The sequence below is a fragment of the Callithrix jacchus genome, chromosome X (genome assembly GCF_049354715.1).
Source record: "Callithrix jacchus isolate 240 chromosome X, calJac240_pri, whole genome shotgun sequence".
NCBI classification, from domain to species: domain Eukaryota; kingdom Metazoa; phylum Chordata; class Mammalia; order Primates; family Cebidae; genus Callithrix; species Callithrix jacchus.
The window spans coordinates 107,711,340-107,736,402 of record NC_133524.1 but is presented as its reverse complement, the minus strand read 5'-3'; the positions used below and the strand labels follow the sequence as shown (position 1 = coordinate 107,736,402).

The 25,063-nt window shown below is 40.0% G+C and overlaps 1 protein-coding gene across 11 annotated transcripts in view; it reads left to right on the top strand.

Annotated features, from left to right (window-relative positions):
- The window catches only part of DCX (doublecortin), a 121,717-nt gene that overhangs the window by 74,444 nt on the left and 22,210 nt on the right, over positions 1-25,063 (top strand). For 6 of the 11 annotated variants that reach the window (XM_002763166.6, XM_078363106.1, XM_035287718.3 and 3 more), the window contains exons 4-5: positions 7,218-7,320; positions 9,300-9,437. In XM_002763166.6, coding sequence (XP_002763212.1) covers positions 7,218-7,320; positions 9,300-9,437 — 241 coding nt within the window. The remainder of the gene's footprint in view (positions 1-7,217; positions 7,321-9,299; positions 9,438-25,063) is intronic. The other 5 variants (XM_008989781.4, XM_078363108.1, XM_035287719.3 and 2 more) reach the window with 1 other exon arrangement.

Genomic DNA, 25,063 nt, shown 5'->3' with positions numbered 1-25,063 from the left:
TGGGGGTTTGCTTCAGGTCCTATTCATCTGGTTCACTCCACACCTGGAGATGTTACTCAAGGAGGCTGTAGAAACAGCAAAGATGGGTGCCTCTTCCTTCTTTGGGATCTCTGACCTCGAGGGGCACCAACCTGATGCCGGTAGGATCGCTCCTATGTAGGGTGTCTGACAACTCCTGTTGAAGAGTCTCATCCAGTTGTGTGGCACAGGGAACAGGACCCGTTTAATGAAACACTTTGTCCCTTGGTGGAGAGGCTGTGCCTCGCTGAGGAGAAACCCACTCATCTGGGCTGCCCAGATTCCTCGGAACTACCAAGAGGAAAGGCTGTCTGCTGGTCTACAGAGACTGCAGCCACCCCTACCTGTAGGGGTTCAGGCCCAGGGAGATCAGAGTTCTGCTCCTGAGCCTCTGGCTGGAGTTATTGGAGTTCCTGCAGGGAAGCCCCACCCAGTGAAGAAGGATGAGTCAGAGTCAGGCCTGAAGGGGCACTCTGGCCACAGTCTGCCACAGCTGGTGTGCTGGGCTGTCAGGGACACATCTTGGGACCAAGCAGTCCAGCTCCCTGGCTCCAGTAGGGAAAAAGCATGGCCTGGAGCTATAGAGATGGATGCCACCCTTCCCCCACCCAGGGAGCTAAAATGTTTGGATTTTACTCTATCTGTGATGGTCAGGCTTTCAAGGGTTTTAAACAGAAGAGTTATATTCCTGATTAAAATTATAAAATACTACTCTGACTGCTTTATACAAAACAGAATAGGTATTCGTGGGGCATGGGGAGGGCATGCTGCCTAGAGACCAGTTATGAGACTATATTATAGTGTATTTTAGACTAGTACAGTGACCAGGGTGAGGGAGAAAAGTGACTCCTAGTCAAAAGTGACTCTCAGGTTTCTGGTTTGGGTAACTGTGTAAATTGTACGTTTTTTAAGGTAAGGAAAGCTGAAAGGAAGTAATATATGGAGGAGAGAAATAAGAGTTTAGTCTTGGGCATATTAAATATGGGATGCCTATCAGACAAGCAAGTGGAGATGTTGAGCAGGCAGTTGGATATACATGTCTAGAGTGCAGGGGAAAGAAGGACCTGGAGATATCAATGTGTGAGTACTCAGTATATAGACGGCGTGTGTCTTAGTTAATTTTCTGTTGCATATAACATAATACCTGAAGCCATGTAATTTATAAAGAAACATAATTTATTTCTTACATTCCTGGAGGCTGTGAAGTCCAAGGTCAAGGGGTCAAATCTGGTGAGGGCCTTCTTGCTGGTAAAGGCTTTCTGTAGAGTTCCAAGGTGGTACAGGGAATCACATGGCAAGAGGACTGAACATGTTAGCTCAGGTCTCACTTTCTTTTCTTGTAAAGCTGCCATTTCTCCTCCCTTGATAACTCATTAATTCATTAACCCATTCATCCAGAGCCCTCATGATCCAACCACCTCTTAAAAACCTTACCTTTCAATAATGCCACATTGAGGAGTAAGTTTCAACTTGAGTTTTGGAGCAAGCAAACGTTGAAACCATAGCAGTGTGCAAAGCCTTGGAACTGGATATGATCGCCTAGTAAAAATATGTAAATAAAAAATAAGAGATGCTGAGCACTGGGGCTTTCAAATACTGGAAGTCTACGAAAGGAAGAGAATCTAGCAAGGGAGACTGAAACAGAAGGAAATTTTGTAGACTGTGATCTCACATAAGCAAAGAAGGGAAAGTATTTTGGAAAAGAACTCGATCAACTTATACCCAATGTTGCTGATGGGTCGAGTAAGATGAGGCCAGAGAAGGACCATTGAATTTGACAACATGAAAGCCATTGTTGACTTTGACAAGAGCAGCCTTGGTGGAGCAATTGGAATGAAAGCCTGATTGGATTGGGTTGAGAGGAGAATTATAGGTATGAAAGAGAACATAAAACACTATCAATGTGGAAGTGTTTTTAAAACAGTACAACTACCATACAAGTGCAAGTGTCATTGTTATTATTTCGGCACAGATTTTGGGGAAGTTCAGGGCACTGAATAAAGAGATCTGTGCAAAAAAAAAAAAAAAAAAAAAAAAAAGGCACTATAGAATCAAGGAGCTTGTTATGCAAGCAAAAATGTTGTCATAAAAAAACCCACAAGTAATACTTCAAGATAACCCCAGAAACATGAGTCTGATAAAAAAAAAATTGTTTTAAAGTCAGGGTTGTTTCAGAAAGGTTGCCGCTGCAGCTCACTGAGTCAACTCTGTGTCAACCTCTGACTGGAGCTGGTCCAGGGCTGGCAGGTGGGAAATGTTCCGAAATATGAGTAGCAGTGACATTTAGAGAAAGCCTCATCTGGTATGTTTACTGAAATTTTATTAACTCATTTTGCAAAACTTGCCTGCCATTCTTGATAGGCAGGGCAGACTGTCAGCAAGACTGAAAAATCAATGTGGTTTGTGTTCCTTGCCACAATGTTTCTTTCTTCTTTCCCACTCCAGCACTTCTCCTCATAGACACTTTCTGCCCTTCTTCACCCTGAATTCCACCAATAGATAACTACGTTTTGCCTGTGCAGAAGGTTGGCAGGTGAGCCTAGGCAATTGTGCTGTGCACAGCTTTGGAAGGTCAGAATGTGTTACTGTAGTCAAAAAGATGCAACTCTTTTCTTTCTAGGGCTGTTAAGAGAAAGGTACTTACCTTTGCTCTGCAATTACTTCTGCCTGGAATACCTCCATCAACCTATATCCCACTCATCCTTCAAGACTCAGTTTTTCTCTGTGAAGCCTTCCCCAGTTCATAATTAGAATTATTCCCTTTGTCTTCTGTGCTTCCCTTTTTCTTTGCATCTTTATAATAGTGCTAACAACAGTCTGCCTTGTATTCCAATTATTTGTGTAATTCTGACTTGCTTCTTACGTTGTCAACTCTTTGAAGACAGGACCGTTTATTGTACATTTCTGTATCTCTCTCAGAGTTCCTTTGCCCTAGTAAGTACTTAATGTATCAATATTAGTAGAATTGAACTTTGGATGAAAATATTTTACAAGTTAAAAGTGAGCATCATAGATACCTGAGCAAGACTTACTTCTTGAGATAACATTTCTTTCTGAATAGTTAGGTAAGTGAAATGTAGAATCTACTAGCAACAAGCATGTTCAAAAATGAACTGCCAGCATCCATAATATGTGGGTGGAGAATCTAATCAAGCTTAAATCAAGTCACACAGTGAAGTTTCTATTTGCAGCTAATAGACTCAAACTGCTCCGACACAGCGTTTTGTTGTCTCCATTTCCCCATTTGTACTTTGACATTTAAGCCACTAGACTATCCACATAATCTATTGTTCACGCTAATGTACAGCCAAGCTGCTTCCCTTCCCCCAACACCTGCTGTTTTGTTGTTTTTTTTTTTTAAAGGAAGAGCATTGAGTTAATGGTTCAATGTTAATGTGAGTTGATTTTATTGATTTTGTGCTGGAAGCTGATTAATTATAAAGGTAGGTGTCATGCCTTTGTGCTCTCTTCTCTGACTTAAAAATCCAAGTATGGCTCATACTGAAGCTGATATCAGCAAGACTTTTGATCACTGAGGATGCTGTAAGTGATATCAAAATGATTATTATATTTACTATTTCTGTTGCCCCTTGTAATGGAAATTCTATCTCAAAAAAACTAATTTGGAAAATTACACATGTGTAATGTAAGCTAAGGTAGACTTTGTATCACATTACTTCCATGGAATTTTAAATAGCAGGTGTTAAGTGAGTGTGAGTTTCATTTGAGAATTATTTCTTATAGTCCATTATTCTTCTCCTCCTCCTTCTTTTCCTTCTTCCTCTCTTTCTTTTCTTTCTCCTTCTCCCCCATATACTCAGTTATTAGTTACAGTAATGAACAGAAGTTTTGTTGTCCATAGATTTAAAATATGATACTTAAAGAAGCTTATTTTTTCAATCCAGTAAGATGTTCTAATGCATAGCAGGCATTGATTAGGACAAATATAGACTCTCCTGTCTATGCTATAGATATGCCTTTGAAGTCAGGGCTTTAGGAAGATATGTTCTTTCAGGAAATTGAACTGTTTTGTCTTAAATTGAAGCAGGACACCTGAATGCTAGTCCCAAACTCTGCCATAGCCAGCTATGTACCCTTGGGATGTTTCGACTCTGTGTTTTGAGTTCTTCTTATCTAAGATAGAGAACATTCTATTTTCCCAATCCTGTAACAAACATGGGGGAGCTGCTGTGTCTCAATAGCCAAGACATTTAGGAAAGCTGGGTATCCACATGCATAAAGTACATTTGTCTGCATTTGGGAGCCAGTAAAATGTGGAATGGGATCACACAAAGAAATCTGATGCTGAACAGCTGAATTGCAACATGAATGTGTTTGAAGCCAGCCACACCATTGTGAGTCTGTCAGAAGCATAGGGGACTTTGCCTTTCTTAGAAGCTCCCCAAAGTGGGGTGTTATCCAAAGGCTTTTCCCAAAGCCTGGATGCCGGTAGAGAGGCTTGGGGTTGGAGGAGGGTGGGCCATTGTAACAGCAACCCCTAGAGCAATATGTAATGCATTATTATCCTACAGTAGGATATCATGGCATGTGTCTGAGATGGCTGCTTTGGAGCTTTTAGGTTTTCTTCTTAGGAAGCAATTTCCACAAATACATCCAAAATGAATGCTCTGGTGACTTTGCAGGAAGATTGCTGTTTGAATTATTTACTAAATTCTTTTTACAGCTATTAGTTTCAATTTTCTATTTCTTTTTGAGCTAATTTGATTATTTAGACTTTTCTTCAAAAATTGTCCATTACATTTGTTTTCAAACTAATTAGCATATTTATATGAAGAATAGTTTATGAATTCACAGTTATTTCTACTTTCTTTTTACTTAATTTGTGTATTTGTGTTTCCTTTTAAAGTCTCTAAATGTTAATCTCTGTGTCTGCCACCATTGATCTCATCTTTCTTATTACTACTTATCTGTCTTTGTGTATCCTTAAAAAGCCCATGAAAGTTCCTGTTTCTTACCTTCTTTGCATGCAGCTGAGGCAGAAACAGCCCTAAGTAAATTTTCAGTATGTGATAAGCTTTCTACAAGGACCTACTGGAAGATACAGAGGAAGGTATAAATTTGGTTGTTAGATTCAGAAACCTGTGAGCCAATGGGGAGAACTAAGTGAGTCCTCATGAAAATACAGGCAGGTGCTGAAACAAAGTGCTAAATCCAAGAGACCACTAACAGAGGGGTGTCCCTGGGTGAGGTTTTCCTGACTCATGACCAAAAATAAAGTCAGCTAGTCAGGATCAAAGGCAGCCTCGAATAAGAAGATGTGGCAGAGGCCTTCAGGGTCAAGGATGTGGTGGCAGGTAAATAGTTGGAAGATATTTGGTGTATCAGAGTTAAGGGCTCTGTGTCTTACTGAGCCAAGGTCCAAGATATTGGTGAGACATCTGCAGCTAGGCTCAAATCCATGTAGCGCTATTGAACTAACGGCGCTAACCAGTGACTAGGGTTATATGGACGTGGTAATCAATAGCTTTCACAGCACCTACAGAACAAAATGCTCTGTTTCAATGTATCTCACCTCATCAGACTGTGAGTTCCATGAAGTCATGGCCTGAGTCTTTTTCTCTCCAGTGACTCATCTATATGTAAGTGTTTTGTATTGCCAAGTGGTTAAAAGGACAGGCTTTGAAGTTAGATTAATCTGTGTTTATTTGGCCTCATTGATTTCCACCTGGAAAACTTACTTATGTCTCTGGGTCTCAGCTTTCCCGAGTCTAAAATAGTAATGACAGTAAATAGTGACTTCTAGGGTTTCTTGGGAGGGTAAAATGAGATGACAGACTTGGAAGTACTTACCGGAGTGCCTGTCACAGAGTAAGCATTCAATTAGTTGGTAGCTGTGATTGTCATTCTGTGATCATGGAATGAATGGGTGAAGAACAAGTGGGCTGAAGAAAGGTGTTGGCCAATTTGATGAGGTCAGGACCCAGGACTGGAAAGAGGCTTAATGATAGTGACTCTGCAGTCCTTTGAGCCGCCTTTCCTTCTCTGGGCATCTCTTGGATGATTGGGAGGCTGACACAATGGGGATAATCTTTAAGTATATCGCCTTTTGTGTAAGGCTTGCAATCACTTTGGCTGAGAAAACAGGGATTAAGTTAACCTCGAGTGGGGGTGATGTTATTAATATAAATATTTTTCTAAGGTAACATATTGCTCTCTGCACTCAGCAAGCTGTTGTTAGTTTGGGAGCACCATGCCTCTGGAAAGCCATTGCTGGCAGCTTGAATGAGAAACTTAGAACAATTAGAGGCTTTGAACACTTTCAAACTAAGGAGTAGGATAAGCATGTTTCGACTCTATGGTTCCTCCTGGGGTTTCCCTGATGCGCTGGACTAATTATCAGATGTAATTAGGAAAGCCGAGAAGTGGGGAGACTGCAGGGAGCAACATACTGTTCCAGGGACCCTCATCTCTTTGTGCGGAAAGGGGGTTGGGGAGACTATGTCTCTATTGTGGAGAAGCAGTAATGCTTAGGATGCTAGCAGGCATGAGGGTCCTGGGAACATGGATCTACCAGCAGAAACTCAGGCCTATTGGGACCCATTGCTCATGATGAAGTTTTAAGTTTTCCTCTTCTGGTTTCACTGGAAGAAATAGTATTCTTGGCCAGCTTTTAGCAAAAGTTCCATTTTTGTGTATCGAAAGAAGTTAAAAAATTGTGTCCTTCTTTTAGAACTCATTCAGATGAAGCAACACATTTACACTTCTGGGTCAGTTACAGGGTCTATCCATTTCAGGCTGCAGATTTTTCTCTCAGGCTGCAGATTTTTCTCTCAGGCTGCAGATTTTTCTCATCTGCCTTGGACCAGCTTTTGCCCTAGAGTTGGGCCAGGAGCCCCCTGTCTTTGAGACTCTGAGAAAAGGTGACATTTGTAGGGCCATCTGCTGGTTGACTTTTCTTAAGAAAAGAGTATTTCATTTGGACATGGTTTAAGTCTTACTCTTGATGCAATTGAAACTACCACACATGAAACATGGATAGACAATGGTACTCAGTGTACCATCACTCACTAGGGGTCATGATGCAGACTATGAGTGTGGTGGGTATTTTGAGAAAAAGGAACCCCTTGGGAGCTGAAGATAATGACCTGGATGTAAAGCTTTTCCCCTTGTCAATATAGTGTGAGGTTCATTGTCACAGGACCATCATATACCAATTAGTGTTTCTGCTTTCTCCATAGGTAACTTGTCTCCATGATTTCTTTGGTGATGATGATGTGTTCATTGCCTGTGGTCCTGAAAAATTTCGCTATGCTCAAGATGACTTTTCTCTGGATGAAAATGGTAAGCATAACTACTGGGTTTTATTGCTCCATTGTTTTCTCCCCTTCTATCCCTTAGGATTTCCACAGGTTTGTATGGCGTGAACACCCATGCATGATCTTTCAAGGGCTTATAATGTTTGCCTTTCTCCTATATATTTGGAAATGTGTCATGACCCATGTAAAACTGAAAGTTCAACTGGATGTCCCAGAGCCCCAGGCTCCAAACTCAATAAAACTCACTATCTGCCCCAATAATGACCAGATTCCTTGAACCATATATTGTGTCACATGGGATAACAGGCACAATCAGACTCCAGGAAGGAACATTTTCAGTCGGAACTTGGATATTATACACATCCCTTTTTTTCTATTCATCTTCCAGCTATTTAGCTCATTGATTATAGTTCCAATTTAGAGAGATTCTTCCACACCTTTTCACAACATCAGACTTGCTGCCCCATTTGTCTATCTTGTGATTCAGGATTACAGAGGTTTGTTAATCATAAGAAGGATCTAATCATCTTCCCATCTCTCTTTGTTTGAGTCCAAGCTCCAGGTATACATTAAAGGTTAATTAGCTCATGCAGCAACAAGGTTAGAACGTGATGCTGATGCAAAGACACGTTCAAAGCGTATTTCCCACGTAGGAAAAGCAAAGTGTGAAAAACCTCAAAGGAAATTTTGCTAATATAGACTTTATGAACAACTCAAGTGACAAGAACCCTGAAAGAGGTGGCATTTCTGCTGTGTTCTCTTCAGGAAGAGGCAATGACTATAGAATAGCTAAACAAACCCCAAGTTCTGCCCAATTTCCTATACTTTCTATATCTTCAGCTCTGGACAGTGATCACTAAAGGTCACCAACCAAAATAAGAAGTGAAACAAACAAAAGGGGCTTTCTGCTTAACTCAGTTTTCTAAAATATTCAATTTACCAGAAAAGCTCCTCTAATCTGTCTGTTTCATTTACATTTCAGTGCACCTTTAAGTAGGAGGCAACAAGAAAGTGTTTAAAGGAAAGACTATATCTCTACCCTGCTGTTGGATTTCCCTTTGTGCATCACGGTACAAAGTTGGAGAAACGGTAGTGGAAAGAGCACTAAACTGGAACTCAGGAGGCTTGACTTTTAGTCCTTGATCTAATTTCTTGTTTTGTGGTCCTAGGCAGGGAGGTTAAGTTTTTTTGTACTCTCATCAGCAAAATGAGTATAATAATAATCCTTCTAATAAATTAGCACTATTAGTACCCAAAATGACCATAGTAGGGGATGTCAAGTGACCTGCATAGAAAGGGTGTTCCAAATGTGTCAGACTGAGGCTAGGACAAATGAAGGAATGTTTGGCAGACTCTCCCACACACCAGCAAGCTTTCTTAAGTTTTGAGTGGCAGAGTCACTGCTGGCCCATATATTCATTAAACCAGAATTAGGGATTTTAGTAACATACATGGGAAATTTTTAAAAATTCTATAAATGCAAGATGGTGGGGTGATAGTGCTTATTTATATAAAGTTATATGATACCCATCATGTGACTATTACATGGAGCATGTAATAGACAATAAGCGGTAGCTCCCTACCTATCCTTCAAATTACTCATGAATGTTTCATCTGTGTAGCTATAGCCTCTGAGCTGTTAATCTCTACTTCAGGGAAACTGATTAAACATTATATCAGTAGGTGCTATTCTGAGACATAGCTAGCTTATCCATAAATGATTGAGTTGACTATTTGACCTGCTTACTTGATGTGCTTTTGGACTCTTGCCCTTGTTTCCATAATTCAGAGTCTTAAACACCTAGCTTAGCCAAGGTGGCTTTTTCACATTTCCTTAATGCCTCCCTCCCCAGAATCATGGTTCCTACGAATAATAAGGACCACCCTGTAATCCGAACCCATTTAGGTCCTTTGGCCTGTGGTAGTTACTCTGGTTTCCAGAGGCTGATAATGTGCTGAGCCTGTTTTACCCTCTACTAAGCTGTTTGTGTCCCTTTGTCCCAGAATGCCGAGTCATGAAGGGAAACCCATCAGCTACAGCTGGCCCAAAGGCATCCCCAACACCTCAGAAGAGTTCAGCCAAGAGCCCTGGTCCTATGCGCCGAAGCAAGTCTCCAGCTGACTCAGGTAACGACCAAGACGGTGAGTGCTCTCTTCTTAACTGTGCACGCTGACTTCATTTATGGAAGACAAAACCCTCTGCATGCAGAGGAATTAGTTCCTCATGAACACCACTGTGTCTCCATGAAACTCCATTCTATCAATTCAGAGACTAAAACAGTCAAACTTGTCTGGAATCATGGAGGCACAGCTACAACCATTACTCCACTCAAATGGATGCAAACCAGAAACCTGGCCCATTGTCCATGCTTGCTGTAATGCTTAGTGCATGGTTGTCATCATTTTCATCATCTTCAACATCATGTGGCAAAAACATATTCAATGGAATAATCAAGTTAACCATAAACCTGAAATTGAAAATCAGAATGAAGAACAACATTGTAAAAAACAACAGCCCAAAGTGTCAACATAGTTGACTCACTTGAGCTTCAAATTTGACTCTGAAGTAATTAGAAGCCAAAACAAAAAGGGAAACAAGTATGCCATATATATGGTATATATATAGGGAGACAAGATAAATTGTATAAACCTCACAATGGGAAAAGAAAGCATGGATGGGTTCTAAAGAAAAACAAAGTGATTTACCATAGAAGATTTTATTTAATGGATAGTGAGTTATCTAAAACATGTGGTCTATTGATCACTGCCAACCCATGAACTATTTGTTACCAGTCAGTCTGTGGCAAGATTAGGAGTTTGTGCCAAATGTAAATAAACTTTGCCATTAAGCAAACCATTTAGTTCAGCTGACTTTTTTCAGAGCCTGATTTGATTGATGAAGGCAGTAGTATGTTGATTTGCATTCTGATGTGAACTCTATCTTGTATTGGACCCACAGTTTGAGTGGCACTGATCTAAGAGGCAACGTCTTCCATTCTTTTATAACAAATATCAAAAATAAAAGACCTCAGAAATCCAAGTTCAGAAGCTTAGATTTATGCACAATTTGAGGTTCTTCATACTAAGGAAATTATATGCTCTAGAAGACATACATTTGTCATTCCAAGGCGCAGAGTTTATCATGAGAATTCTTGCAGGCAGTCTGAGAGCCTTGAGGAAACCAAAGAGCCCTTCAGTTTGGGACATCATGAGCAGCCTGATGGCCTTGAAATGCTTGTGCCAAGATGAATAGGCTGTATTGCCTGCCTCACACTGCCAGGAGCATGCATATTACCAGCCATCTCTTTATTCTTGGGTTGAGGAAATTAAAGTATGAAAAGGCAGCTCAGGCTTTTAATACTTCCATGTCTTTTCACTCCCTGTTCCCCCACACCTGGAATGCCATCCCTAGAACCCATCAGTCTTTTCTGCATGAAAACTCCTATTCATCCTTCAAGACCTCACATAGAGATAGTGGTTTCAGCCTCTGCAATACTATAGCATGCCATTCATATCTGTGGGGTAATATTTACCACACTGTGTTGTAAAGTATGTGTTTATGTGTCTACTTCCCCATTTAAATACTGAGCCCCTCAAGGGCAATGTGGTAGGTTCATTTTCATATCCTCAGTGCAGAGCACAGTGCCTGGACCCTACTTGATGCTCCAATAATATTTGCAAATAAATATATATACAAAAGTACCTATTTTACTTAACATGGTGCTAGAGATCCATCAAGCATTTAGATAATGTTTGCTGAAGAAATAAAAATGCATGTGCCTTGATGCTATCTTGATCAAGTGCACATTAATCTATATCTAAGCAAATTTGTATTGCTGAAACTACAAAGACCTAGGTTTTAACACTTGGGCTGAGAATAAAATTGGACAGTTTTTAAGCAGAGACTTGCAAAAATACACTTTAAAACACTTGGTCAAGAGTAATAAAGTCTGGCAATGATTGCTTAGCTAGTCATTTCTCAGAAACAGCACTAACTATTTCTGGGATTTCTAGCCTGTATTACTTGTATCTTGCTGTGAAACAAAGTAATCACCCCAAAACTTAGTGGCTTAAGAAAGCATTATTTTTAATCTCATAGTTTTGGTGGGCAAGAAATTCTAGAGTGGTTTATTTAGGTGGTTCTGGCTCAGAGTCTCTCATGTGGATGCTGTAAAAATATTGGTAGGAGCTGCAGTCATCTGAAGGCTCAAGTGGGCTGTAGGATTCACTTACAATATGACTGTTGGCAAGATCTCCCACGTTAGTTTGTGATCCAAGAGAATGAATAAAAAACAAGATTTAGTCCCTTTTGTGATCTAGTCTCCATAGCCAACACTGTAACTTCTTTATTATGTTCATTGGAAGCAGTCGCTAAGTCCAACCTATATTCAAAGAGAGAGGAACTAGACTATTTATTAAAGGAAGGAATATTGAAGAATTTGTACATCTGTTTTTCAATCACCATATAACCCATCAGATAGAAATTTTTTAGGTGGTATCAGCTTGAAGTAAATAGATTCTCTTTGCAGACTGCATCTAATTGGTTACCCAGCACACATGAACACAACTACCTATAACTACACAAAGTTTAAATGTATGTCAAATTACTGATCTCCAGAATGCCACCTATAAAATTTTCCTTCTACAAAATATGCACTTCACTGAGTCTAAGATATCACAAGTATAACAGGAATACATTAGAATTCAATGAATATTTGTCAAATTGAAGGGAATTATAATATAATAGAACCCAACCCAGGCTTTGGCAGGCAAGATCTACTCTTGCTTTTTCATAACTCCTTCACTTAAAAAAAAAATGAGCATTTATTCCAAACCACATAATAAACAAAGTAACCAATTTAGGTGTATGAGGGGAATTTGCTTGGCATATCAAAATTACAAATAACCCGTTTCCTAACACCAATCTAATGTGGTGTTCTCAGTTTAAAGAATTGGAAAATTCATTTATGCTCATAATGTTCATGAACATAACTGAAGTCAAACCCTAGTCTAGACAATCTTTGTGGCAATTGTCAGAATGTTTGGGCCAATCTCAGATAATGTGTCTAGAGCCTCCTCATGATTCCAATCCTGAAGGGTTGTAACATAACCAAGCCCATTTCATGGCAGTTTGTTTAGAGCCTAGTCCAAGGCATTCATTCAGTTAATATTCCATAAGAGCAAAGCTGATATCAGGCAAAACAGCACCTTAGCTAACGTTCGGATTTGCTATGCCCATTTTCCCCTCTCTGCTTCCACCTCACTCAGGACCATTGCAACCTGGGAGTTGGAGACTCCTAGCTTTGGGATTTGTGCAAGATTTTTGCCTTCTCTGAGATTTGATATCATTGTTAGAGAATACAGAATTTGAATCTCTATAGATAAGGATAATTTTCCATTGTTATCAGTTATTTACAATTTACAGAGTTGTAAAATAGCTCAGACAGAAACAAAAGCAGGTAACTAGAATGATAAGCTATGGACAATGCACACTTCTCAGTTGGCATAAATTTCTCCTTACAGATATTTGAGATTTAAAAAGAAACAATTGTTTCATAAAATGTCAAACATTTTTTTAGCTGTTAGCCAGGGACATATACAGGTTAAAATACACTTAACCAAATGGTAATAGTGTTAGGTGGGGCAAAAATGCTCTGTTCATTTCTAGGACATGGTAGTATCACCCTGTTTCCATCCTGTGTTAGTCAGTCTTGCATCTGGAACTTGTGAATGTATTTATCAACCTCCGTTCAACCTGAGTAACAAAAGGTTATGGAAGATAGATAATTTCCAGGAAATTTTAACTACCTTCCTTTGAAGACAAAAGAAAAACTGTATACACACACACACACACACACACACACACACACATACACACACGGTCCAATTCATGGCTCAGTTAATAGCTAGGTTCATTCTGACTTGAGGTTTAGTAAATTGATGCTATTTGGTCTGTAATTTGTGCTATAATTTGATTCTTTATTCCTTAGTCTTTAGACTTTAAGTTGTCCGTTTCTTGTTCTGCCCCATGAATAAATCAAATCCTTCTCCTTTATTCCCTTCAAGTTCAATCTTCACTTCTGCCAATATTGAGTTTGCCCCAAATGGAATGTCTGTTGCTAAGCCCTAAACTCAAGTTAAGTAAGGATTTGGTTGTCCATATAATATTGCTGCAAGGAGCTCATTTTCACTAGGCAGACCTGATGGACTCTAAGAATCCAAGTCATATTAGCGATGTCTGTCTTTAAATCAGGCCATGGAACTGTGCTAAAAAGATAAAATCTGAGCCCAGGAGGCTCCTATGGGATATTTGAAAAAAGCTTGTGCAGTGCCACGCTTTCATTAACCTGGGACTTGCCATTTTGATGAGCAAAGGTAAGCCTGGCTTCAGAAGTAAAGACAGACATGTCTCTCTCTCTTTCCATTTCAGCCATTAACGTGTTAATTTTCCTTTTAGGTAACTTTGCCCCCAGTTGAATTGAATTGAATTAAAAGGACAAAATAGCTAGTTGCTAGGAAGGAATCTTTTCTTTTTCTTTCTTTTTTTAAAGGAGCTCTAAGGAAGCTAATTACCCACGCTGGTAGGCTGAGAGAATTGTAATGTGGTAATTAGTTTGCTATTCTTCAACAATAAGTCATTGTTGTAGCAATCCAATGTTCTCCATTCCCCTTCCCCCAACTCATGTGCACCTATTTCTGAAAGTCCAATCTTTCCCGTTCCCAAACTCATAAGAAAGAAAGCCTTCTCTAATGAAATATACAGCCTTTAGAAGGGGAGGTCAAGGGGCACAAAACAGCAGGGTTCATGGGAGACCTGTATCCCGGGGTCCTTCTTTCCAAACCTAGTAGGCTGCTTTGGGTTGCCTAAGATAGAGGGACTTGGCCATCCTGGCCTTCCTGAAAGTGACTGTCCAGACCAGCTCTGTCCAAAGGAAATATAATGTGAGTCATAAATGTAAATCATGTATGTAATTTTACATTTTCTAGTAGCCACATCTTAAAAAGTTAAAAAACGGGCAAAATTAATTTAGACATATTTCATGTAATGATGCATTTAAAATATTATCAGTTTAACATATAATTAATGTAAGAAATTATACATTCTTTGAAACTGAGTTGAATTTTACACTTAACAGCATAGCTCAGTTCTGACTGGCCATACTTCAAATGTTCAAAAGCCAGGTGACTATTGGCTGCGGTTTTTGTGTTTTTTTTGTTTTTTTTTTTTTGAGACGGAGTTTCGCGCTTGTTACCCAGGCTGGAGTGCAATGGGGCGATCTCGGCTCACTGCAACCTCCACCTCCTGGGTTCAGGCAATTCTCCTGCTTCAGCCTCCTGAGTAGCTGGGATTACAGGCACGCGCCACCATGCCCAGCTAATTTTTTGTAATTTTTAGTAGAGACAGGGTTTCACCATGTTGACCAGGACGGTCTCGATCTCTTGACCTTGTGATCCACCCGCCTCAGCCTCCCAGTGCTGGGATTATAGGCGTGAGCCACCGCGCCTGGCCGGCTACTGTTTTAAACAGCACTAGAATACCTTTCTTCTCTAGCTAAGAGAGATTCACACTAACAATCTTGTAACATGAATTAGATGCTATGCACTTTGCAAAGTATTTCCAAATCTATTACCTCAGTTGTTCCTCATAATTGCACTATGAATTAAGTGTGAAATGGATAATTATCTTTTTTTTAGATTAGGGAACTAGGATACAATCTTAGGATCTTGGGATCTTCCCAATGTCACACACTACTTAGCACCCAAGAGCCAGAACCGAGCTCTCCTGACTTCCCAGCAAGTATTATTTGCAATGTCGACTGACACAAAGTAGTATGTGGGATGTCCTGTAGTATGTTAGATGGTCCCTGCTTCTTGGCTTCTTTTCCCCTTTCCCCATCTCCAGGCCAGGGATATAGAAAGGCAAGGGGTGGGGTGGTGTCTGCATCACTTTCTTTGTTCTGCTTTGAGCACAGTCCCACAAGTCAATAGGAGCCTTTGTTTCAGTGCTACAGAGCACTGAAACAAGACAGCTTAGATACTCCATTAGCTCCCCTAGCTCTCCTACTGGCAACTCCAAAGGGAAGTGGTGTCCTTGGCAGAGCTGTGGGAGGAGAAAAACTTCCCTGGTTCCTCCTCTAGTCTGATTCTTTCTAAAACCTGCTTAGAAAATGATTGGAGCAAGCAGTATAGCGGGTACCAGTAAGCACCCCATAGTGCATGGTATATGGTGATATTTCCCTACAACGGGAGTCCTATCAGCCAGCCTTGGCTTGGGGCTTGTGTTTACATACAACTGAATGTGCAAATTACTCCTGTAAAGTACTTAGTAGTGCTAGGTGCTATGAGGAAAAGGGATGTTAAGACAAATTTCCTGCCTCTAAGAAATTTATGATTTATTTGGGGAACCAGTATACATGTAAATTTTTAAAATATATTTACAAATACATAATAGCTCCTATTGTGTGTCAGGCAATTGTTCTAATCACTTTACATGTGATTTACTCTTTACAACAACCTTTTGAGGTAATTACTATCATCCCCATTTTGCAGATGAAGAAACTGAGGCATACAACAGTTGAGTCACCTGCCGAAGATCACACAATTAGTAAGGTGATAGAACTGGGATTTAAACACAGGACTTTGTATAGTCTGGATTTCAGTATAGATCTGATGATAAATGTGCACACTTGAAAATCTAATTTCCATATTATAAACCTACTTTTCTTACCTTTATACTCTCCCCTTTTTTCCCTGGAATGAACCATAATTGCTTATCCATTTGTAGGTAAAAATAAATTGTGTCCACAGTTGACAATTTTAACCACTGAACCATTAATGCCACATTAATGGTAATAATTTATTAAAATGCAAAATGAATAATAGATACAGGTAGTAAGTATTATGGGAACTATTGGAATTCATGGGAGAGAGCTCATCAGAGACTAGGGTGCTAAGGGAGGAATTTCTGTGAGAACTGGAAATTGAAGAAGGGTTATATATAAATTGATAAGAAGATGAATACTTCCGGTAGGCGGGGAAGCATGAACAAAGGGGCAGAGGTGGTGATGAATATGGCTTATTAGGATACAGGAAAGAGTCTCAAATCTACCTCTCCAGCTCCAATCTTCCTTTTTGATGTCAGATCCATAATGTCTACTAAACAATCCTGTGTATACGGCTTATATGTGACAAATACAAGATATCTAAAAATCAAAAGCATTTCCCCCTCCCATCTCCTTATCTGATAATAGAATTATCAGCCTTCCCATGTTCAACACCTTGGTGCTATTTTTGACTTCCCACCCATTAATCTTGCTGTGCTGTTGTGTCACTGTGTGCTGTTTTTATCATTGTTGGGCATGTGAACCATCTCCGTTTGACTCACACAGCAGTGGCTTCCTTTTCCTTATGACCTGATGTCTCGATTATTTCACAAACTCCTTAGTAATATTTCTGCTTCAAATCTCTGTCCACTTGTCCATGTGGTGTGATGCCACCACATTTCTTATCCTTATCCTAAAACACCAATTTCATTGTACTGCTTCCCTGCTCCAAAACTTTCAGTGGCTCCACACTGTTCATTGACCAACACACCTTCCCCCACCATAATAATGCTGCGAGGGTAAAAATAGTGAACAGGATAGGGCCAATCGTTTTGCTTTGGGGAGCACAGCAGTAAAATGCAAAAAAAAAAAAAAAAAAACAACACAGAAATAATTGGCTTTACCTAAGGAAAGCTTCAGTCATCTGATACTTGACCAACTAGCCAAAGAATTAGTCCTCAGCATATACAGGCTGGCATTTCATCTCTTGTGGAATAGGATTTCCTAAATCAGTGCCTATAAATTGAATAATTACCCAGTGCTAGTAGTGGTGGTAATAATATTGATAGAAAATACAATTTATTGACCCATTCCTATGTGGCAGGCACTTGGTTAAGCACTTTATGTATAGTCTGCCATGTAATCATTAAAACAGCAACAATTGAGATATTATTATTCAAATATTACAGATGGGGAAACTGCAACTCAGAAGTTAATTTAGACCCAGGATCACAAATCAAGGAAACGGCTAAGCCAGGATTTAAAACTGTGACTGAGTCCAAAGCCTGTGTTCTTTTTGTAAATTAAGAGCAGTGCAGTTTGTCCTAGTCCCTGCACCAGAAAAACCAGTAGTCAGCATTGACAACAGGCTAGCTCCACCAGAAACATGTTCTGTTTCTCTGTAGGAAATAAATGTTGACAGCATTGTCAACCCTGAGAAAACTATTCTGGCACTTCCATCAGCCCCCCTACAGATGTCCTTTTCTTGAGGGAAACTCATCTGTGTCAAAATATTGCAGGACTGGGGATATACATTTGTTTTGTAACAAGGAAGACTCTTACTTCTCCCCCTTATTTAAAGGATTCATAACTTCATGCTGTCCAAGATTCCGTAGGAAATAGATTTAAAATTCAAATTCCATCTTCTGAAATTACTGTGTCTTTCAACCTACAATTGAATTTGGCTTGAGAGAAAACCCTATGATCAAATCATTGAAGAACTGTTCCCAGGCTCTCAGGTCTTGCTTCCCTAATGGATAGGTCTAGGGAAAGGGACAAAAGCTTTTCCACTGAGCAGAAAAAATTAGCCAAAGCAATCCAGACACCTTGCCCAAGGGCTCTTTGGAATGTGTGTGTGAAAACCACAGGGTCTGTCTCTTGGCCTTGTTCTGAAGTAAGTTGAAACCACCTTGGATCCACTTCGTTGGTCTTCCAGGAAAACTCCCTGTATTTGTAAGGAGAAAATAAGGTATCTTTGGACTGGAATGAATAAAAGAGTGGAGCATCTCAGTATGAAAAAAATGAGGAAGCGGCAGAACTGTGTGTTGAGCGCTCCCTCTCCAAGGCATTAGGGAGTTACAGAACACGAGACAGAAAATGAATCACTGAAAGGTCACAGTGGGAGGTATGTGATGTGCTAACTTTAAGGAAATTTTGAAATGGAATCTGTGAGCAAGTCCAGAAACCACCATCCTTGAGGAGGGGCAGAGTTTATACCATTTAAGCAAGTCATACCCTTTATGAACCCCTATTTTCTTGCTAATTAGAAGGAGACTAGTAATGCTTGGTTACTGTCTCTTAGCGCTATCAGGAGAAAAATGTGAGGTCATGTATGGTAAACTGCCCTGAAAATAACTGCAGAAAAATAGCTGAAATTATAAAAAGGGCTCTGAAATTATTATCATAGCTCTTTTGATAAACTGGGGTTGTTTTCAGTGAGGAATATTTCAAAATGACATCAAATTAAAACCAAGAGGCTTGATTTTGAGTTGGGCTCAAGTGTTGGGCTTCGGATGGAAGGGAAAGCCAGCGCTAAGTGAATGAGCATTAACTTGGTTTGGTCTCTGGTCAAAGGTTGGGAGAAAAGTAGATGCCAAGCTGTCCCTTTATTTTCTGTACCATTATGGTCATGCAAACTTGAGCCCAGAAAGTAAAATGACTCATGTAACTTGCTTCTCAGGCAGCTCTATAATTGCTACACCTGGGGCCTCTTTTGCCCAACTTGTAGTCAGCTGCCTCCTAGTTTCCAGGAATGGATCCAGCCTCCAGACAAGGGAATTCACAGTCTGGGAGTCTAGCATCAACTCTGCCTGGCTGGTAACCCCACTCTGTCCTTGGCCACTCACACCAGAAACTGGATTTTCTCATTTTTCTTTGGGAACTAACGTCCCCTTACCCTATCCCCACACACACTCCTTATTCCTCACCCCCCAAAATCCATTTTCCCCCATATATTTAAATCTCTATAAATCTAGATAAGTCAGCGTAGTTTCCTTACCAACCATCCTGTTTGGGCTTGTCCTGTTCCATTCTGACAGGAAAGGCAGTCAGAGCCAGGGAGCTAAAGATGAGTATGGAGGCAAGAACAGGCATAATCATTCAGAGGACCCAGTGAACCAAGACTGCAGGACCACACTTGCCGATTGTGCTGCATAGCTGAAGGGCACCAACTGAGAGGGTTGACAGACAGAGCAGAGATACTATCTTCCCAGAGGAGTCTGTATCATGAGGGTAGTTCTATGCCATGCTAAATGCTCTGTTTGCTATTGTTTCATGTCATTGTGTATGATACCCATCTGGTTTGGTGAATGAAAGACAGCTCTTGCTAACCACTTTCTAAATCTAAACCAGATCAAATAGGATAGAAGTCCCGTAGATGGGTGTCAGCTCTGGTGTCTATCTTCTTTTCATTCCTTTCTCTTTTCTCTGCCACAACTTTCCATCTCCTCCCTAGCCTCCATCAGAAAATTGTCATAAGAAAGAATTTCAGAAGCAATTAGTTTTAAAAAAGAAAGAGCCTATGTTAGCAAAAACAAAACCATATAGGCTTTGGAATCAAAGAGACTTACGTTCAAATCCTGTATTTGCTACCTCTAGCTGGAACATGTGTGTGTATGTATTTGTGTGTGTGTGTGTGTGTGTGTGTGTGTGTGTGTGAGAGAGAGAGAGAGAGAGAGAGAGAGAGAGAGAGAGAGAGAGAGAGAGAGAGAAAGGAAGAAAGAAGAGTACCTGACCCATCATAGACACTCAATAAAGAATATATTTTTTTTTAGACGGAGTCTCACTCTGTCACCAGGATGGAGTGCAGTAGCGTGATCTCTGCTCATTGCAACCTCCGCCTCCCTGATTCAAGCTATTCTCCTGCCTTACCCTCCCAAGTAGCTGGGACTACAGGCACATGCCACCACACCTAGCTAATTTTTGGATTTTTGCTAGAGACGGCGTTTCACCATGTTGGCCAGAATGGTCTCAATCTCTTGACCTTGTGATCTGCCTCGGCCTCCCAAAGTGTTGGGATTACAGGTTTGAGCCACCGCGCCTGGCCTAAAGAGTAATTTTTATTCTCTTTTTGTTGATAAATTGATAAGGTGGCCTAGGAGATGGAAAAGTGAGAGGAAGAGAAAGAGGAAGAGAGAGGGAGGGAGGGAGGGAAGGAAGGGAGAGAGAGAGAGAGAGAGAGAGAGAGAGAAATAAGAGTGCCTGACTCATCATAAACACTCAATAAAGAATAATTTTTATCCTATTTTTGTTGATAAGGTGGCCTAGGAGATGGAAAAGTTTTTGATGTACCTTGTTGCCATGGGGAAAAATGGGCCATACAAGAGTTGAAAAGGATGAGAGGATTTGGACCATGTATAAATAAAAGGTCAGAACAGTGAGACAACGCTGTGGTTCTGAGAAGGGAAATGAGAGACAAGTTAAAGATAGAGAAGATCCGCCAAGGCATTTCCTGACGGCCACTTAGAAATGGAAACTCAGAGACAAGAGCTAAGGATGGTTAGTGAAGAGGAATAAAGGAAAATGAAAGATATCAAACAGTGGTGCCATTTCCAGCCACTCTCAAAATGAAATGTGGATCTTCATGGATTTACCAATCCAAGCACACCAAGTTCATCAGACCCTATTTGCGTTATTTCCTGCTGCTTGTTTTACTTGACATTTATGTGAACTGGCTCTACAATCCATATCAAATGGCATCTTTTCAGATTTTTTTCCACATAATCCATAGACAAAATGTGCATATAAATACATTTTATCTAATCTGTAAATGTAGGGGCTCCTTCAGCTTGTAATGAATCTACATCTACCTGTGCATGTCTACATTACTTCATTCCTCTATGTCCGTTTTTTAATTTCATTACATCAGGGAACTCTGGGAAATTCTGAGAACATGTCGGTATTTTTACAACAATGCAGTGAATGGTAGTTAAATTATTAAAAGCTAATTTCCAAAATGCTTGTTGAATGTTGATAACAAAATTAAGTTCTTTATTTACAGACAGCTTAAAATTACTTCTTAATTTTAAGAGGGAGAGGAATGCGTGGAGGGGAATTGGAAACATATATAAACATACACATAGGCAGAGAATATATAGAGAGGCATATATGGCATATACACTTTTGTACTGCCCGTAAAATTGCTGAGTGAAAACGTTTCAGAGGATACTGACAAAAGACCTAGAAGTTGCTGAAGAGCCTATGCATTCGGGTCTATAGCCAATAAATACGTAGAAATTGACTTATATGGAGACATGCTGTGCCTAACAATTTTCCCCACTTTGGCAAGGCCAATGGACTCACATTCTGAGCTAGGTAAGTGTGTAGGTTAAAAAGACAGTTGTAATATTGAGGGTATAGCAGCCATCCCTTTATAGTTCGGCTAACAAATACTGGGAAACTAGGATCTGTGAAGTATATAGCAATCATGTAAAACAAAACACCAAAGGAGAACTTCCTGGGGATGCCCACTGCTGTCAGACTTCATGGTCCAGTTCAGGGCTCTTTTCGAAGAGTTCAATTGAGTTGGCTCATATAGGTCTCCAAGATTGCTTCTTTTACCTTGAATGCTAAGGGTCAGGTCCTGCTGGGGAAGCCCTCAGGCACTGTAGGTGGTCCATTAACTCCTCCATTTCCTACAAAGAGTAATTGACTGCTTTGCCTCATTGCAATTCCAAAGGCAAGAGTCTTGCCTTTTCCAAAGTGCATTCCTTATTTACAAAAAAGCCTAGTGCCTTGACAAAGTTTAATGCCCACATTCTTGGTGCTGTTTGGCACAGGTCATGTTCTTTCGTTGGCTTATATGGTATGTAAGCACAATACTATACGCTTATCCGTCCTCTAGGTCCCTATCTACCATGGTGTTCATTGTCTCCCTTCCCACCCCGCCCCCAACCCTTGCCTTAGTGAACCATCATCATCTCTCATCTGAATTAGTGCAGGGTCTTTCTTCTAACTAACCTCTGCTTCTACCCTACTCCTTCCCACTGTACCCAGAGTCTTAACCAACCACAGCTGCTAGAGCTTTAAAATGCAAATTTGATCATATCATTTTCAGCTTAAAATTCTTCCTTCAGAAACCAAATGCAAACTTCTTAATAGGCTACATAAAAAGGCCCCCAGGGGTCTGACCTTTATCCTCAGTCTCCAGCCTCACTCCTAAAACTCCCTGCTGGCACCCTGTTCTTGAGTCATTATTCGTGACTTGCACTTCTGTAAACATAATGTATTTTCTCACACATTTATGTCTGCTCCTGCTGGTGCAGTTTTGTTTTTGTTTTTGTTTTTTTACCTTTTATTTTAGGTTGAGGGATACATGTGCAGATTTGTTATATAGGTAAACTGTATGTCATGGGACTTTGGTGTACAAATTATTTTGTTAACCAGGTAATAAGCATAGTATCTGATAGGTAGCTTTTCTGATCCTCTCCCTCCTTCCACTCTCCACCCTCAAGTAGGTAGGCCCCATTGACTGTTGTTCCCCTCTTTGTGTCCATGTGTTCTCATCATTCAGCTTCCTCTTATAAGTGAGAAACAAGGTATTTGGTTTTCTGTTCCTGTGTAAGTTTGCTGAGTATAATGGCCTCCAGCTTCATCCACAGCACTACAAAGGACATAATCTTGCTCTTTTTCATGGCTGCATAGTTTTCTATGGTGTATATGCACCACATTTTTATTTTCCAGTCTATCATTCATGGGCATTTAGGTTGATTCCATGTCTTTGCTATTGTGAATAGTGCTGCAATGATTATACACATGCCTGTGTTGCTATGGTAGAATGATTTATATTCCTTTGGGCATGTACCCAATAGTGAGATTGCTGGGTCAAATGGTAATTCTAAGTTCTTTGAGGAATCACCACATGCTTTTCACAGTGGTTAAACTAATTTACACTCCCAGTAGCAGTGCATAAGCATTCCCTTTTCTCTACAACCTTGCCAGTATGTTATTTTTTGACTTTTTTTTTTTTTTTTTTTTTTTTGAGACGGAGTTTCGCTCTTGTTACCCAGGCTGGAGTGCAATGGCGCAATCTCGGCTCACCGCAACCTCCGCCCCCTGGGTTCAGGCAATTCTCCTGCCTCAGCCTCCTGAGTAGCTGGGATTACAGGCACGCGCCACCGTGCCCAGCTAACTTTTTTTTTTTTTGTAATTTTTTGTAGAGACGGGGTTTCACCATGTTGACCAGGATGGTCTCGATCTGTTGACCTCGTGATCCACCCGCCTCGGCCTCCCAAAGTGCTGGGATTACAGGCTTGAGCCACCGCGCCTGGCCATTTTTTGACTTTTTATTAATAGCCATTCTGACTGGTGTGAGATGGTATCTCGTTGTGATTTTGATTTGCATTTCTCTAATGATTAGTGATGTGAAGCATGTTTTCATATGCTTGTTGACCACATGAATGGCTTCTTTTGAAAAATGTCTCTTCATGTCCTTTGCCCACTTTTTAATGGGGTTGTTTGTTTTTTTCTTGTAAATTTGCTTAAGTTCCTTATAGATGATGAATATTAGACATTGTCGGATGCAGTTTGCAAGTATTTTCTACCATTCTGTAGGTCGTCTGTTCACTCTGTTGATAGTTTCTTTTGCAGTGCAGAAGCTCTTTAATTAGATCCCATTTGTCAGTTTTTGCTTTTTTTCCAATTGCTTTTGATGTCTTCATTATTAAATCTTTGCCAAGCCCTATGTGCTGAATGGTATTGCCTAGGTTGTCTTCCAGAGTTTTTATAGTTTGGGGTTTTATATTTAAGTCTTTGATCCACCTTGAGTTAATATTTGTATATGGTGTAAGAAAGGGGTCCAGTTTCAATCTTTTGCATATTGCTAGCCAGTTATCCCAGCACCATTTACTGAATAGGGAGTCCTTTCCCTATTGCTTGTTTTTGTCAACTTTGTCAAAGATCAGATGGTTGTAGGTGTGTGGCCTTATTTCTGGGCTCTCTGTTCTGTTCCATTGGTCTATGTGTCTGTTTTTATACCAGTACCATGCTGTTTTGGTTACTGTAGCCCTGTGGTATAGTTTAAAGTCAGGTAATTTGGTGCCTCCAGCTTTGTTCTTTTGCTTATAATTGCCTTGGCTATTTGGGCTATTTTTTTGTTGTTACATATGAATTTTAAAATAGGTTTTTCTAGTTCTGTGAAGAATGTCATTGGTAGTTTGATTGAAATAACATCGAATTTGTACATTATTTTGGGACGTATGGCCATTTTAATGATATTGATTCTTACGATCCATGAGTGTAGGATGTTTTTCCATTTGTTTGTGTCTTCTCTGATTTCTTTAAGAAGTACTTTGTAACTCTCATTGTGGAGATCTTTCACCTCCCTAGTTAGCTGTACTCCTAGGAATTTTATTCTTTCTGTAACAATTATGAATGGGATTGCATTCCTGATTTGGCTGTCAGCTTGGCTATTGTTGGTGTCTAGGAATACTAGTGATGTTGTGCATTGATTTTGTATCCTGAGACTTGCTGACATTGTTTACCAGATCAAGGAGCTTTGGGGCAGATACTATGGGGTTTTCTAGATATAGAATCATGTCACCTACAAACAGAGATAGTTTGACTTCCTCTCTTCCTATTTGGATGCCTTTTACTTATTTGTTTTGCCTGATTGTTCTGGCCAGTATTTCCAATATTATGTTGAATAAGAGTGGTGAGAGAGGACATCCTTGTCTTGTGCTGGTTTGCAAGGGATATGCTTCCAGCTTTTGCCCATTCAATATAATATTAACTATGGGTTAGTCATAGATGACTTTTAATATTTTGAAGTCTGTTCCTTCAATGCTTACATTATTGACAGTTGTTAACATGAAAGGATGTTGGCAATTCTAATGCCTAGAATGCCTTCCTATCCTCTCTGCCTATGTGTTGTTATGGTAGAATGATTCTATCTCCGATTCATCTTTTTTAAAAGGTTTTATTGAGATACAATTTACATAACATGTAATT